We start from the raw sequence: 16,411 nt of genomic DNA, 5'->3' as shown, positions 1-16,411 counted from the left end.
CCAAGCATTGAGTTTGCCCAGTCATAGACTGGAAACTCTAAAACTCTGAGTCAAAATAAGTATTTTCTTCTTAGATATTTGTCACCTCAGGTATTTAATATAGAAAATGGAAAGGGGAATCACACACAAAGCTTCTTGCTCTGAATTCTCGGGAAATGCCTCCTTACAGAGACAGCCATTCATGGCTCTGGTTTTCAAGGCTCGCTTGTGTGGAGGCAGGGGGTGGTGAGAATTATTTTGGCAGGCTGACTGTTCTCATTGAGACATAGCTTTTCCAGAACAGAGTATTTTCAGAACATTTACTGGCAGCAGGACATAGATGATATCACAGAAGTCATTCCGGCACTGCTGAGCTGTTTAATTCCCCAGTTAAATACTGTTCCTATGTCAACAGCTCTGAGTCAGGAGGCCAGAGCCACATCACAGCCACAGAGACTGCTGGCCACCCAGGATGCTGCTTCTTCCTGACATTCACTTCAAATACGTTATTCTTTTACTTAATTCATCTGATTTATTGGGGATTTGACATTTTAATCACAACTGAAAATTTTCAATACATTTGAAATGATTGAGCCTGGTTTTCTTACTCCAACACCACACAGACTCAAAGATGGAGAAGCACATGAGGTCACATTTTTATATTTGCTATATTGTTACTTTCAAAGGAATATGGGGGCTATAGAGATCATTCAGCAGTTTAGGGCACTTCCAGAGAACCCAAATTCAATTCTCAGCACTCATGTTGAGTAGCTCACAACAGCCTATAACTCCAACTCCAGGGGATCTAACACCCTTTTCTCACATGCATACCCCCTCCCCCCCACACACACATTTAAAAACAGTACCCATGGGCGTACCTGCAAGTCAATCTGACAAGGACATTTTTCTCAATTACGATTCCCTCTTCCAAGCTATGTCTAGGTTTGTATCAAGTTGACAAAAGTCACCAGCACAGCCGCTCACCTCTTCTGTGTATCTTCCCAGGGGAGATGATAAACATGTTCTTCTCAAGAATCCTTCATGTGAATATGCTTTGACGGTTACCAAGATGGGTAAAGAGACCCTGATCATCATTTAAGCATAGGGAGGCCACAGCATGGTTTGGCTCATTCCTTTGCAGATGAGCCAGAGAAGAGTATGGAACATTTTTTTTAATATTTATTTATTATGCATACAATATTCTGTCTGTGTGTATGTTTGCAGGCCAGAAAAGGGCACCAGACCTCATTACAGATGGTTGTGAGCCACCATGTGGTTGCCAGGAATTGAACTCAGAACCTTTGGAAGAGCAGGCAATACTTTTAACCACTGAGCTATCTCTCCAGCCCTGAACATTTTTTTTAAAGATTTATTTGTTTATCATGTACACAGTATTTTGCCTGCATGTACGGTTGCACACCAGAAGAGGGCATCAGATCCTATCATAGGTGGTTGTAGGCCACCATGTGGTTGGTGGAAATTGAACTCAGGACCTCTGGGAGAGCAGCCATGCCCTTAACCCCTGAGCCATCTCTCTGGTCCATAACATTTTACTCCCTTTTTATGTATCAAATAACCCTTATATTGATTCCCCGGGTCTTTGCTTGTAGTAGGAGATGGCTTAAGAAAACAATTTAAACTTAGAGGTAAACAGCCAAGCAACAAAAGGACACAGATAAAACTCATCTGAATATGCTCACTGAAGAGAAACTTAGATACTTGGGGTGAACACTGCCAACAGTATAATGCAAATACTTCTCTCATTTTCCAGGCATTATGAATAGCCTCATTTGGAGCCTGTCCTGAAACTAGCTCTTGTAGACCAGGCTGGTCTCGAACTCACAGAGATCCGCCTGCCTCTGCCTCCCGAGTGCTGGGATTAAAGGCGTGAGCCACCACCGCCCGGCCTCATTAGAAATTTTCAAAAACAGTACTAGGCAGTGGTGACACACATCCTTAATCCCACTACTCCAGAGGCAGAAGCAGGAGGATCTGAGTTTGAGGCCACACTGGTCTACAGAACAAGTTCATTGTCAGCAAGGGCTACACAGAAAAACCCTGTGTCTTAGTTAGGGTTTTTTTTTTTATTATGTATACAATATTCTGTCTGTATATATACCTGCAGGCCAAAAGAGGGCACCAGACCCCATTACAGATGGTTGTGAGCCACCATGTGGTTGCTGGGAATTGAACTCAGGACCTTTGGAAGAGCAGGCAATGCTCTTAACCTCTGAGCCATCTCTCCAGCCCTTAGTTAGGGTTTCTATTGCTGTGAAGATACACTATGACCACAGCAACTCTTATAAAGGAAAACATTTAGTTGAGATAGTGGCTTACAGTTCAAAGGTTCAGTTCATTATCATCGTGGCAGGGGGCAGGGCCCCATGCAGGCTGGCAGACAGGGTGCTAGAGAATGAGCTGAGAGTCCTACATCTTGCAGGCAACAGGAAGTCGACTGAGATACTGGGCAGTAGCCTGAGCATAGAAAACCTTAAAGTCCACCCGCCCCCCCCCCCCCAGTGACACACTTCTCCAACAAGACCATACCCACTTCCTAATAGTGCCACTCCCTATGAGATTATGGGGGTCAATCACATTCAAACTACCACACCCTGCCTCAAAAACAAAACAAAACAAAATCAAATCAAAGAAGAAGATTTTTAAAACAAGGACTAGAGTATGTATATTGCTCAGTCTCTATGCCAAGAACACATGTCATTGAGATATACTTCCTCTGAATTCCATCCAGTTTTAATTCCAACATTTATTTTAATCTAACAATGTTTCTTTTTTGCTTATTTGATTGTTTTATGTAGAATATTCCCTTACACTGTATGAATATATGTCACTGTAGTTGGTTTAATGAAGAAGCTGAGTGGCCTATAGCCAGGATGGTTAGGTGGGAGAACCAGACTGAAGATGCTGGAAAGAAGGAGGTTGGAGTCAGAAGAGCCACCATCACACTCCGGGGAAGCAGGGCATACAGGAGAGGTAAGAAGCCACGAGCCACACGGCAACACATAAATTAATAGAAACGGGTTAATTCGCTAGTAGCTGAGCGTTTATAATTAATAATAAGTCTCAGCTGGGCAATGGTGGCGCACACCTTTAATCCTAGCACTCAGGAGGCAGAGGCAGGAGAATCTCTGTGAGTCTCTGTGTGGTTATTTGGGAACTGACTGGTGGGACAGAAAAGTCCACCTACATTTTTGTTTTGTTTTTTTTTTGAGACAGTTTTCTCTGTGTATAGCTCTGGCTGTCCTGGAACTCCCTCTATAGAATAGGCTGACCTCAAACCACTGCCTGACTTTTATGTATTTTTTTTTTAGATTTATTTATTCGTTGGGTAGTGGTGGTGCATGCCTTCAATTCCAGCATTGGGGAGGCAGAGGCAGGTGGATCTCTGGGAGTTCAAGATCAGCCTGGTCTACAAGAGCTAGGTCCAGGGCATCTAGGACTGTTACACAGAAAAACCCTGTCTCGGAAAACAAAACAAAACAAAAAGATTTATTTATTTATTTATTTATTTATTTATTTATTTATTATGTATACAGTGTTCTGCCTGCAGGCCAGAAGAGGGCACCAGATCTCATTTATGAGATGGTTGTGAGGTACCCTATGGTTGCTGGGAATAGAACTCAGGCCCACTGGAAAAGCAGCCAGTGCTCCTTAAGCTCTGAGCCATCTCTCTAGCCCATATGTTCTTTTAAAAATCTTGAAATTCTATATACAACACTCCGGAGGCTGAGGCTGGAGAATTGCTTCACATTTGAGGTCAGCTAGGTATTAGAGTTAGACCTGCAAAAAAAAAAAATTAATTGTTGGGCCAGTGAGATGGCTCTGTGGATGGGGAGTGTGACCCCAGGCCTGGCTTTGATCCTGGGACACACATACTGAAGGAGAAAGTGGACTTGTCCACGTTGTCCTGTGGCCTTTAAATATGTGCTGTGGTGTATGTGTACCCAACACACACTAACATCAATAAAATATAAAAAAATAAAAACTTTAAAAATATATAATGTAAGCCAGGCGATGGTGGCACACGCCTTTAACCCCAGCACTCGGAAGGCAGAGGCAGGCGGATCTCTGTGAGTTCGAGACCAGCCTGGTTTACAGAGCTAGTTTCAGGACAGGCTCCAAAGCCACAGAGAAATCCTGTCTCGAAAAACCAAAAAAAAAAAAAAAAAGTAATAGTCTAATATGTGCGTGTGTTGGGATTTTGTTTGTTTTTGTTAACTTTATGCAAGTGAAAGCATCAGGTAAAGGGGAATGTCAACTGAGAAAATGCTTCCATCAGATTGGCCTATTGGCAAGCCTGTGAGTAACGATTGACATGGGAGGCCTAGACCACTGTTGCAGTACTATTCCTAGGCAGGTGCTCCTGGAGTACATAAGGAAGCGGTTTAAGTAAGCAAAAAAGAGCCAGCCAGTAAATAGTATTCCTCCACGGTCTCTGCTCCAGTTCCCGCCTCCAGGCTTCTTTCTTTTTAAAAAAAAAAAAAAAAGATTTTATTTATTATGTATATAGTGTTCTGTCTGCATGCGTGCCTGCAGGCCAGGAGAGGGTGCCAGATCTTATTAGAGATAGTTCTGAGCCACCATGCGGTTGCTGGGAATTGAACTCAGGACCCTTCTAAGGCCAGTCAGTGCTCTTAACTGCTGAGCCATCATTCCAGTGCCACTTCCAGGTTTCTGACTGAGCTCTTGATTTACCTTTATGATAGACTACAAGTACAAGCTGAAACAAACCCTTGTCTCCTCCAGTTGCCTTTGGTCATGGCGTTTTCCTGCAGTGATAGAATGTAGCCTAAGACAGAAATTGGTACCAGAGAGTGGACCATCGCTGCGAAAGACCTGACCATGTTGTTAAGCGAGGATTGTGAAGGGTTTTGGAACTGGGGCTGAGAAGCTGTTGAGTGTCCCGAGCTGTTATAGGAACTCTGACAACAATGTTGAGGGCAGTGCAGACAATGTACGCCTGGTTTCTGACGTTTCAGAGTCCCTTAAAGATGCCACCGTTTGTGTGATAATTTCAATCAAGAATCTAGTGCCAGTCGGCTTGGGTTGAAGTATCAACAATGATTTCCTAGAGACCAACATCACAGAAGTAAAACCTTGACTTTGCTGGAACAATCAATGATGGTTTCCTGGGGCTAAAAAAAAAAAAAACAGTTGTGAGGGCTGGAGAGATGGCTCAGTGGTTAAGAGCATTGCCTGCTCTTCCAAAGGTCCTGAGTTCAATTCCCGGCAACCACATGGTGGCTCACAACCATCTGTAATGAGGTCTGGTGCCCTCTTCTGGCCTGCAGACATACACACAGACAGAATATTGTATACATAATAAATAAATAATATTTAAAAAAATCAGTTGTGATTAAGGGACCCTGGGAAGCATTTCCTCAGGGTCAGTCCACAGAGCTGTGGTCCAGAGGTAGCCAAGGATGCGTCTGACACTCCTAGCAGCTGTACTTGGTTATCTATCAGGGTATTGGCTTAGAAGGCATGAAGGGGTCATGGAGAGCAGCTGAGACTTGTCATCACGTGGCAGAGGTGGTGAAAGGGACGCGTCTCGGCTCAGGACTCCTAAGGCCAAGTTCTCAGCACAGTGGAGATTTATTTGCCTCAGAGGAACAGAGGGCAGGGAATAAGAGACAAAGACAAGAGAGAGAGTGAGGGAGGAAGGGAAGGGAACAAGGCAGAGGGGAAAGGAGGGTTTGTCCCCGAGGGACAAAGGACTGCCTCTGGGCTCCTCTAGAGAGGAGACACATGTGGTCTATAGGAAAATGGCAGTTTATAAACGTAAAGGGAGACATCCAGTGTTAGGATGAGTGTTTAATTTTAGGGCATGTTAATTGGGTGAGCCAAAGGGGGCTTTTGATTGCTGGACCTCAGTACTTAGATAGGACCTCGGTAGGCAGGCTCTAGAGGAGACCGTGGTGGCTAACTCTAGAAGGCAGAGAGAAAGGAAAAGGGCAAGACCTGCCAGAGCCACATGCTCAAGTGGACCAGTGTCCCTTCAGGCAGGATCCCCGAAACCTGGGCCAGGAAATCATTGGTCCAGATGCGGCATATGGACAGCCCATCATATTTAAAGTATCAGGACTGTAGGATGCTCACCAAGGACAGCAGCAGCTGTGAAGTGCGGCTGGCCTGAGCTTATTAGACAAGCTATAGATGCTGCAGATGGCAGAGCCAGACAAACGAAGCTACACAGGACCTTTGGAGTCCATAGGATGGATAGTAGGTTCCAGATGTCAAGCACTGAATTTTTTTTACACTATTGAATTTTTGCTTTGATTTTGTGAATGTGCCTGGTTTCCTGACTCTTTTTTTTTCTGTTTTCCTGACTCTTAAAGAAAATATGTATCGTATTTTTTATTTGGTAGTAGCCCACAGATGAGATACTTTCAGTTTTTAAGAATCTAGTGGTTAACAATAGAAACAGAAGAAACATTGCCAAACTCTTTTTATGAGGCTACAATTACCCTGATACCCAAACCACGTAAAGGCATTACTAAAAATGAGAATTATAGACCAATCTCACTCATGAACATTGATGGAAAAATATTAAAGAAAATACTGGCAAATTGAATCCAAGAACACATCAGAACCATCATTCACAATGATCAAGTTGGTTTCATCCCAGAGATGCAGGGATGGTTCAACATACGAAAATCTGTCAACGTAATCCACCAAATAAAAAAACTGAAAAATAAAAACCACATGATCATCTCATTAGATGCTTAAAAAGCTTTCAACAGCCGGGCGGTAGTGGCGCATGCCTTTAATCCCAGCACTCGGGAGGCAGAGGCAGGTGGATCTCTCTGAGTTCGAGGCCAGCCTGGTCTGTTACAGAGAAACTCTGTCTCAAAAAACCAAAAAAAAAAAAAAAAGCTTTCAATAAAATACAACATCCCTTCATGATAAAGGTCTTGGAGAGAGCAGGGATACGAGGAACATACCTACATATAATTAAGGCAATATACAGCAAGCCAACAGCCAAAATCAAACCAAATGGAGAGAAACTCCCAGCGATCCCACCAAAATCAGGAACAAGACAAGGTTGTCCACTCTCTTCATATCTATTCAATATAGTTCTTGAGGTCCTAGCTAGAGCAATAAGACAACAAAAGGAGATTAAGGGGATAAATATTGGAAAAGAAGAAGTCAAACTCTCACTATTTGCTGATTATATGATAGTTTACATAAGTTACCCCAAAAATTCTACCAAGGAACTTCTACAACTCATAAACACTTTCAGGCTGGGCGGTGGTGGCACACGCCTTTAATCCCAGCACTCGGGAGGCAGAGGCAGGCGGATCTCTGTGAGTTCGAGGCCAGCCTGGTCTACAAGAGCTAGTTCCAGGACAGGCACCAAAAGCTACGGAGAAACCCTGTCTCGAAAAAATCCAAAAAATAAATAAATAAATAAACACTTTCAGTAATATAGAAGGATACAAGATTAATTAAAAAAAAATCAGTAGCCCTCCAGCACACAGATGATAAATGGACCGAGAAAGAAATCAAGGAAACATCACCCTTCACAATAGCCACAAATAGCATAAAATATCTCGGAGTAACTCTAACCAAACAAGTGGAAGACTTGTATGACAAGAACTTTAATCTTTGAAGAAAAAAATTGAAGAAGACATCAGAAAGTGGAAAGATCTTTCATGCTCTTAGGTAGGTAGAATTAACATAGTAAAAGTGGCAACCTTTTTAAAAATTATTATATTATGTATAGAGTGTTTTATCTGCATTCTAGAATAAGGCACCAGATCTCACAGATGATTGTGAGTCGCCACATGGTTGCTGGGTATTGAACTCAGGAACTCTGAAAGGGCAGTCAGGGTTCTAAATCTCTGAGTCATCTCTCCAGCCCTGAAAATGGCAATCTTACCAAAAGCAATCTACAGATTCAAGGCAATGCCCATCAAAATTCCAGCGAAATTCTTCACAGACCTCAAAAGAATGATACTCAACTTCATATGGAAAAACAAAATCCCAGGATAACCAAAACAATCCTGTACAATAAAAGAACTTCTGGAGGCATTACAATCCCTGACTTCAAACTACTACAGACAGAGCTACAGTACCAAAAACAGCCTGGTACTGGCATAAGAACAGACAGGAGGACCAATGGAACCGAAGAGAAGACCTGGGTATTAATCCACACACTTTTGAACACCTGGTTTTTGTTTTTTTTTTTTTTTTTTTTTTTTGGTTTTTTCGAGACAAGGTTTCTCTGTGGTTTTGGAGCCTGTCCTGGAACTAGCTCTTGTAGACCAGGCTGGTCTCGAACTCACAGAGATCCGCCTGCCTCTGCCTCCCGAGTGCTGGGATTACAGGCGTGTGCTTTTGACAAAGAAGCAAAAAATATCAAATGGAAAAAAGAAAGCATATTTAACAAATGGTGCTGGCATAAATGGATATCAACATGTAGAAGAATGAAAATAGATCCATATCTATCGCCATGCACAAAACTCAAGTCCAAATGAATCAAAGACCTCAACATAAAGCCAGCCACACTGAATCCTATAGAAGAGAAAGTGGGAAGTACACTTGACCACATTGACACAGGAGACCACTTCCTTAATATAACCCCAGCAGCACAGACACTGAGAGAAACAATTAATAAATGGGACCTCCTGAAACTGAAAAGCTTCTGTAAAGCAAAGAACAGGTCAACAAGACAAAATGACAGCCTACAGAATGGGAAAAGATCCCCACCTGCTGACTGTCATACTAAATCTGCTTGTCTTTCTGCCATTTTATTCCTCTCTCTGCCCCTTCACCCCCAGAAATGGCCTTGGCTGTTTGCCCCAATAAGTTTTTTCCACCCACAGGGTTTGGTACTTTGCTGCCTCACTGCTCATAAGTGAGGAGAGCACGAAGTTCAGGGGCTGCAGGCTCTTTCTTGTGTGAGATCAACTAAAACCATACCGAATGGAGCTTTTCAGAGGCAGCAGGCACCAGGGACACAGTATATGGAACATACTGGAACTACTGGCCAGAAAAAGTGACTGTCCACCAGTCCAATTTGCTTCTGGTCATCTAGATCTGGAATTGGTTCCAGGTTTTCTACCAAGTCTGGGTAATCAATGAATCTGCAAAGCTAAAGGAGATAATAGTTAAATTAAATCACAGACGCTAAATAGTCTATGACCCACTAATCTCATTCAGTTATGAGAATTTTCAAAATATTTTGATGTAGTACGTTCTAAAAACTTACATTTCTGTCTTTGTTTAAACCTTTAATTTTATTTTATGTAGACATTTGTTTTGCCTGCAGGTATGTCGGGGCACCATGGCATGCAGTACCCTTGGAGGACAGAAGAGGGCATAACATCACCTGGGACTATAGTTGGACACAGTTGTGAACCAGTTCTCAAGGCCCTGTTTCTGTTGTAGAGGGAGAAGCTATAGGAATTGTTTACATAGGTGGGCACAATTTAGGAGTGTTAAGAGAAAGCTAGGCAAGATGGTGTATGCCTGTAATTCTAGCACCCTGGAAGTTTGAAAACTCCATGTTCCCGCGTGGATAGACTACAAAGGTAAGTCAGGTGGTGGCGGCACATACACCTCTAATCCCAGCACTCGGGAGGTAGGATGCCAGTTTGGTCTACAAAGTGAGTTCCAGGACAGCAAGAGCTTTAACAGAGAAACCCAGTCTCGAAATCCCCCCATTCCCTCTCTGAACTGCCCTCCCCCCCAAAAAAACAAAAAAGACAGCTTTTATTTATTTATTTTGAATAAATATAATTACATTTGCCAAAATGAATGAGTTGTGCAATCTACCCAGACAAATATATGATCCAGGTACAGTGAACATCCTAGGGACAAACAGCGTTCGTATTGCCCAGGGTAGGTTGTACGACTTCTGGGGAAAGATGAAACATTGTCTGTTTCCCCCGGAAAGCATAGTGATCACAGACCAAACAGTGAATTCTACACAAACCTACTGTAGTGAATCAGTGACATTACTGGGGTCATTTACAGGAAGAAGTATGGGTAAGAAATTACAGTAGCACGGATGACTAAAGGCAGCTGTATCCCCCAAAAGTTCACCCCAGCATGAATGAAGGAGGACTCACAGAAGCTACATCCCTGGAACTCCCTACAGAGCTTACAGGCTGTGTAGTTAGTTGGAGTCCACTCTCATAATTGTTACTCTTGTAGAAGCTGGGGGAGGAGTCTTATTATCTTGTAAACTTCAGGAGCTTCCTGAGATTCGTGTGTTTTGATTATTTTCTGAACCTTAACAGACGGGGCTGCAGGAGTGGATGTTTCAATTCAGAAATGAGAAGAACACAGCAGGCAGAGATGGAATGTTACGTTGGGGGCAGGAGGAAGTTTTTACTCTGAATCTCTTACCTGAGATAAACTTCAGTGGATGACAAAATGCCCCCTTTTACTTAATATTTCACCCACAGTATAAATAGGGCTTCCACATTAAAAAAAAAAAAAAACCCACCCATAATTCAACGTGAGAAATGGAATAGGATAATGGATGAATCACACAAATACATGTAGGTTTACTTTTGGATCTAATTTCATTATTGCTACAGGATACTCAATGGATACTGAGTTATTATTAGTAAGTTCTGTGGGTTGCCTGGAAATCATCCATCATAGCTAGGGTGCAACTCTAATGGGCAGGGATCAGGGCTGCACGGAAGACTCCATTACGTCATCTTTCTGCGTCACTAGAGAAAAATGACTTCATGATAATTCACTGGGAAGTTCTGGACCCTGGAAAGACTTTATAAATAACAATGCCAGCATGTCCATTCATCACAGATTGTGGCTAATAAGTATTTTTCATGTTATTTTAAAATAATTGAAATATACTCAGATAGACAAATATCTGTCATTTATCCTCGTTGGAGTTGTGTTTTATAATCATGGAAGTCAATAATCTAATTTGAATTTACTTGTTTTTCTTGCCATCATCTAAATCATTATTAAATCAAACCAAGTGATGTGCGTCTCCTCATCTCCAGATGGAAAAGTACATTCAATTTATTTGAAAACCCTTTGCACAGCAGCATCACTTTCGGAAAATACTCAATAATTGCCTGATAGATAGTCCTCTTGCAGCCCAGTGGTATTCTGGTTATATTCCGGAGCGTCTTAATGCAGGAAAAACCTCTGGGGATTGAATAAGCAACATCTTCCTCCGAGCTGCCAAGATGAAGAGAAGTCCAGATCCTCTTCTTTCCCCACACCTGCCCTTAAATTAGCTACGTTTCACACCCTGACCCTCAGCCTGCAAGTGTCTTGTCTTATCCCCAACTCTGCTGCCCTCATCACAGGCATTCCATATCTGGAGCAAAGACAGACACGGAGAAGTGTTGGGGGACAGGACATCCGGCTATGGGGAGCCACAGGTTTCAGTTCTGTCTGCCTGACGCTACTGTGCCAACCTGTACTCAGCACTGTCCTGCTTTCTCTGTGTCCGAACCAAGGGGAGAGATTCAGTATGCAGAGGCTGGGCTGTCTTTCAGGCTAATAGGATTTTGAGGTGCAAGGTCAGCCATGCTCACACTCCAAACCTGCTTCCTCAGCTCTCCATTGGATACCTGTTAAGTGAGGTGCTCACTTTTAGGGTCAGCATGCTATGTCTGTCTTCAGTGTGCTCTTTTGATTAGGTTGATTTTTTTTTTTTTTTAAGAAAAAAACTGCAGGCTCAAGGTGTTCCTGCCATTCTATCTAACCTTTCCTCTTTGTTCTGAGCAGGACCAAAAACTGTGTCCAACATTTTTCCTTTTTTTTTTTTTTTTTTAAATCTTCTTGAGACAAAGTCTCACTATATCCAGGATTTGGCGATGTAGGACAGGCTCTCAAGACCTAAGATTGTTACCAGATTTATCTGTCACAGCCTGTACCCCCACAAGCCAGTTTAAAAGACCCACATTAAAAGCAGAAAATGGTTTATTCAGCATGGCCACATTGGGAAGAGGGATGTGTGTGTGTGTGTGTAAGTGTGTGTGTGTGTGTGTGTGTGTGTAAGTGTGTGAAAGAGAAAGATCGATTAAACCACTATTCCAGTTCTGCACTTGAGGCTCTTAACATGGATGGACAGATGGACAGACAGAGGGGCAACAGCAAGTATCAGGTTCCAAGAAGTCAGACGCTAGCACCAGAGACAGACAATGGCATGACATAGTCTCTGAAGAGATTCAAAGCACACAAGGGAAGCTCTTCTTATTTCTGTTCAGGATGGGGAGTTTCACAGTAAGAGCCTACAGCTAGCTAGGCTCTCTACTTCCCAGACAGCAAGCTGGGAGTGGGTGGGAATCTGTGCACAATGCAACAACAATACCTTACTATCAATACCATTTCTTTCAGGTGGTGGTGTAGATCTTTTTCGGTTTTGTTTTTGTTTTGAGACAAGGTTTCTCTGGGTGTAGCCCTGGTTGTCCTGGAACTCCCTCTGTAGACCAGACTGGCCTTAAATTCACAGAGATTCACCTGCCTCTGCCTCCCAAGTGTGTGGCGGGGTGGGGGCTAAATGTGCCACCCCCCCACGCTCTTCCCCTCCCACCCTAACACCCCCCAAAGGTGGTGCACATCTTTAATTGCATCACCCAGGAAAACAGCTAGATTGAAGCATGATTAATAAAAACTCAGGGTCAGAAATTGGCATTCAACCTGAAGATCCAAAAAGCAAAACAGCTAGCCACTGGCTCTTACCTTGACCTCAGTCTAAAATGGCAATCCTGCCTCCAGGAATTTCAGAATGAGACAGAATGAGAACTGTCTCCCCACCCCCCGCTTTGTATTCTTCTCTGGCACACACAGCATGTATGCTGGTGTCTGTAAAGCCACAGGCAAAAGACTTTTTCATGAATTTGTACCCCAAACATTGGTCACCAGATGTAGCATGAATAATAAAAGCCAAGAGACAGATATTGGGATTCAAGCTGAAAGCGCTCCTCGTTTGTATAGTGGTGAGTATCCCCGCCTGTCACGCGGGAGACCGGGGTTCGATTCCCCGAAGGGAAAAAAGAAAAAGAAAAAAAAGCAAAGCGCTGGGGGGTGGTGGCATGTGCCTTTAATCCCAGACGCAGACGCAGGCGGATCTCTGAGTTCAAGGCCAGCCTGGTCTACAAGAGCTAGTTCCAGTACAGGCTCCAAAAGCTACAGGGAAACCCTGCCTCAACACCCCCTCCCCCCCCCAAAAAAGAAAAGAAAAGCAGTCAACCTCTAGAGAGACCTTTTCCCTCTATTGGCTACCTCTCTTCATCAGAAAGTTCCTTAAGTAGCAAGGTAAACAGTTCAAAATAGCTTTGGGAAGTCCCTGAAACTGACCAGATTTTGCTAGGCCTCTCCCTGCCAGTATAAGCAATGAAAGTTGAGAGTCCCTGTCAGCTGAGCTGCACAAAAGACTGAGAACAGAACAACTGCCTGGAAAAAGCAGAAACCGGCTGGGCTGCCTGGAAGAGGTTTAGACCAGCTGAGGGACCTGGAAAGGTCACTTTCCAGTTTGCAGAGCTGCCTGCACTCCAGGCAATGTACTCCTCGTTCTTAGCTTAGTGAGCTGCCTTTTATGCTGAGTAGGCCTTAGTGATAACTTTTATTCAAATGTCTTTCCATGCCGAGTGACTCTCACAATCCACAGTTAAAAAATTTATTTTTCTCTCTCTCTTTTTTTAAAAGATTTATTTATTTATTTATTTATTTATTTATTGTGTATACAACATTCTGCCTCCATGTATGCCCACATGCCAGAAAAGGGCACCAGATCTCATTACAGATGGCTGTGAGCCACCATGTGGTTGCTGGGAATTGAACTCACGACCTCTGGAAGAGCAGCCAGTGCTCTTAACCACTGAGCCATTTCTCCAGCCCCTAAAAAATTTAGAATAAACAAAATAGAAGCCAATTGTGTATTGGGAGAGAGAATATACACCCCCTATTTATTTTTGTGAAATAAGGTTTTATTACCATATGCATTCTTTCTACTATAGCTTGTCCAGTAGGGTTATGGAATACCTGTAATATGTTTAATATCATTATGTACACAAAAAGTTGGAAATTTTCCACTAGTATATGCAGGACTATTATCTGTTTTAATAACATTAGGTAAGCCCATATAAGCAAAAGCCAGCAGGCAATGAGCTATCACATCCTTAATTTCCCTCCACTATGCAGCGAAGCAAAAACAACTTTAGAGCAAGTATCTACTGAAACATGCATATATTTAAGCTTTCCAGCTGAGGGTAGGCGGGTAACATCCATCTGCCAAATGTCATTTGGTTTAAGACCATGAGGATTAACTCCAGCAATGGGTGTATTATGAAAAGGAGCACCGGTGGAACATTGGGTGGTCATTTGTAAGGCAGTGGCTCTGGAGCGCCCAGAATGGTGATGCAAAGAACGAGCATTTAAGTGATTTTTTAAAAAATTTATTTATTTATTATGTATACAATATTCTGTCTGTATGCCTGAAGAGGGCGCCAGTCCTCTTTACAGATGGTTGTGAGCCACCATGTGGTTGCTGGGAATTGAACTCAGGACCTATGGAAGAGCAGGCAATGCTCTTAACCACTGAGCCATCTCTCCAGCCCCCTTTAAATGATTTTTTAAAAATAGAGTTTAGAAGCCTTTTCTTCGGTGCTGGAAATAATATTCGGGTATATGCATCCGCGAGTTGATTACCCTTGGCCAGGGGTCCAGGTAATTGAGTATGGCCTCTAATATGACTCACAAAAATAGGATCCCGCCTGGACCATAATAAATATTGTAGACAGTATAATTGTTGTTGTATACGGGACAAAGGAGAAATATAAGGAACAGTTTCTAAAGGAGCAATAATTTGAGACCAATAAATACTATCAGTATATAAATTAATTGACTCATCAGGAAACATTTGTAATGCTAGAATACAGGCTGTTATTTCAGCTGCTTGAGCAGAGACATTGCCAACAGGAGTTTGGGATACTAGACCTTGAGAAACTATCACAGCATTTCCTTTCAGAGAACCGTCTGTAAAAACTGTTCGAGCTCCCACCAAAAAGGCCTAGGTTTTACTATTTGCGGAAAGTACTATTCGTGGTTGAACAGTCAGATACCACAGCCAATGAGAACGCTAAAGCCTATGAACTACGTCAGTAAGCCAGCCCAGGAAGTGACGTCAAGAGAACTGTGGTGCCTGTTCGAATAAATTCCGAGGGAACCGAAGAACACTGCTCCTTCGCTTGCTCGAGGAACAGGAAGCGAATATGTCCGAACGGAAAGTTTTAAACAAATACTACCCACCTGACTTCGACCCGTCAAAGATCCCGAAACTCAAGCTACCCAAGGACCGGCAGTACGTGGTTCGACTGATGGCCCCCTTCAACATGAGGTGTAAGACATGTGGAGAATACATCTACAAGGGGAAGAAGTTCAATGCTCGCAAGGAAACAGTCCAGAACGAGGCCTACCTGGGCCTGCCTATCTTCCGCTTCTATATTAAGTGCACGCGCTGCTTGGCCGAGATTACCTTCAAGACAGACCCTGAGAACACGGACTACACCATGGAGCATGGAGCCACACGCAACTTCCAGGCCGAGAAGCTCCTGGAGGAGGAGGAAAAGCGTGTGCAGAAGGAGCGCGAGGATGAGGAGCTGAACAACCCCATGAAGGTCCTAGAGAACCGCACCAAAGACTCGAAGCTGGAGATGGAGGTGCTGGAAAACTTACAGGAGCTGAAGGACCTGAACCAGCGGCAGGCATACGTGGACTTTGAGGCCATGCTGCTGCAGCACCGCCTGTCGCAGGAACAGCAGCGGCAGCAGCAGGAGGAGGAAGATGAGCGTGAGATTGCAGCCTTGCTGGAGGAGGCTCACCACCGCAGGCTTCTGGAGGATTCCGACTCAGAAGATGAAGCTCCGCCTTCCCGACCACACTCAGCAGCAAAACCCAACCCCATAGCCATCCTGGACAAGGCACCGAAGGCTAAGAGGAAGGCAGAGGCAGTGAGCAGCAGGGCACAGTTGGCCGGATTGGTGGTGCCAAAGAAGGTGAAGGTGGAAGCCAACGGGGGCTCAGAGCAGCTCCAGATGCCTGCTGTGGGTGCCCCCGAGAGCAGGAAGACAGTGAACCTTGCACCCCAGACACCCGGGGCCTCCTCCCTGAGCCAGCTGGGTGCATATGGGGACAGCGAGGACAGTGACAGCTGAGAACCTACAGTGACATCACAGACCCAAGAAACCAGAGGAGGAGATGGGATCAAGGAAGGCACCTCAGCAAGTTCCTCTTGACCGTGTCTGCCGCAATTTGTCCTCTCATCTCTACACACACACTCTGAGAAACATGCATGGGAACATAAATAAATAAATGTATTGTCTTTAACTATCAAAAAGTTATGGGTAAAATACAGCATGACAACCCTAAGGGGAAAAGTTGGTATTTACATGGTTGCAGGAGTCAATTCTGCTATGTA

General features: G+C 43.7%; 1 protein-coding gene across 1 annotated transcript; it reads left to right on the top strand.

The window, feature by feature from the left end:
* The first annotated feature begins 15,206 nt into the window (after nt 1-15,206).
* On the top strand, nt 15,207-16,148 carry LOC121438739 (splicing factor YJU2-like). The gene has a single exon (XM_041639105.1). It carries the CDS (start codon nt 15,207-15,209, stop codon nt 16,146-16,148), a length of 942 nt encoding a protein of 313 aa, XP_041495039.1.
* Nucleotides 16,149-16,411: the final 263 nt, after the last annotated feature.

This window comes from Microtus oregoni, unplaced genomic scaffold, assembly GCF_018167655.1.
Source record: "Microtus oregoni isolate MIOR12 unplaced genomic scaffold, Mior012 000057F_ref0000458, whole genome shotgun sequence".
NCBI classification, from domain to species: domain Eukaryota; kingdom Metazoa; phylum Chordata; class Mammalia; order Rodentia; family Cricetidae; genus Microtus; species Microtus oregoni.
This window is presented reverse-complemented; position numbering and strand designations above follow the sequence as displayed.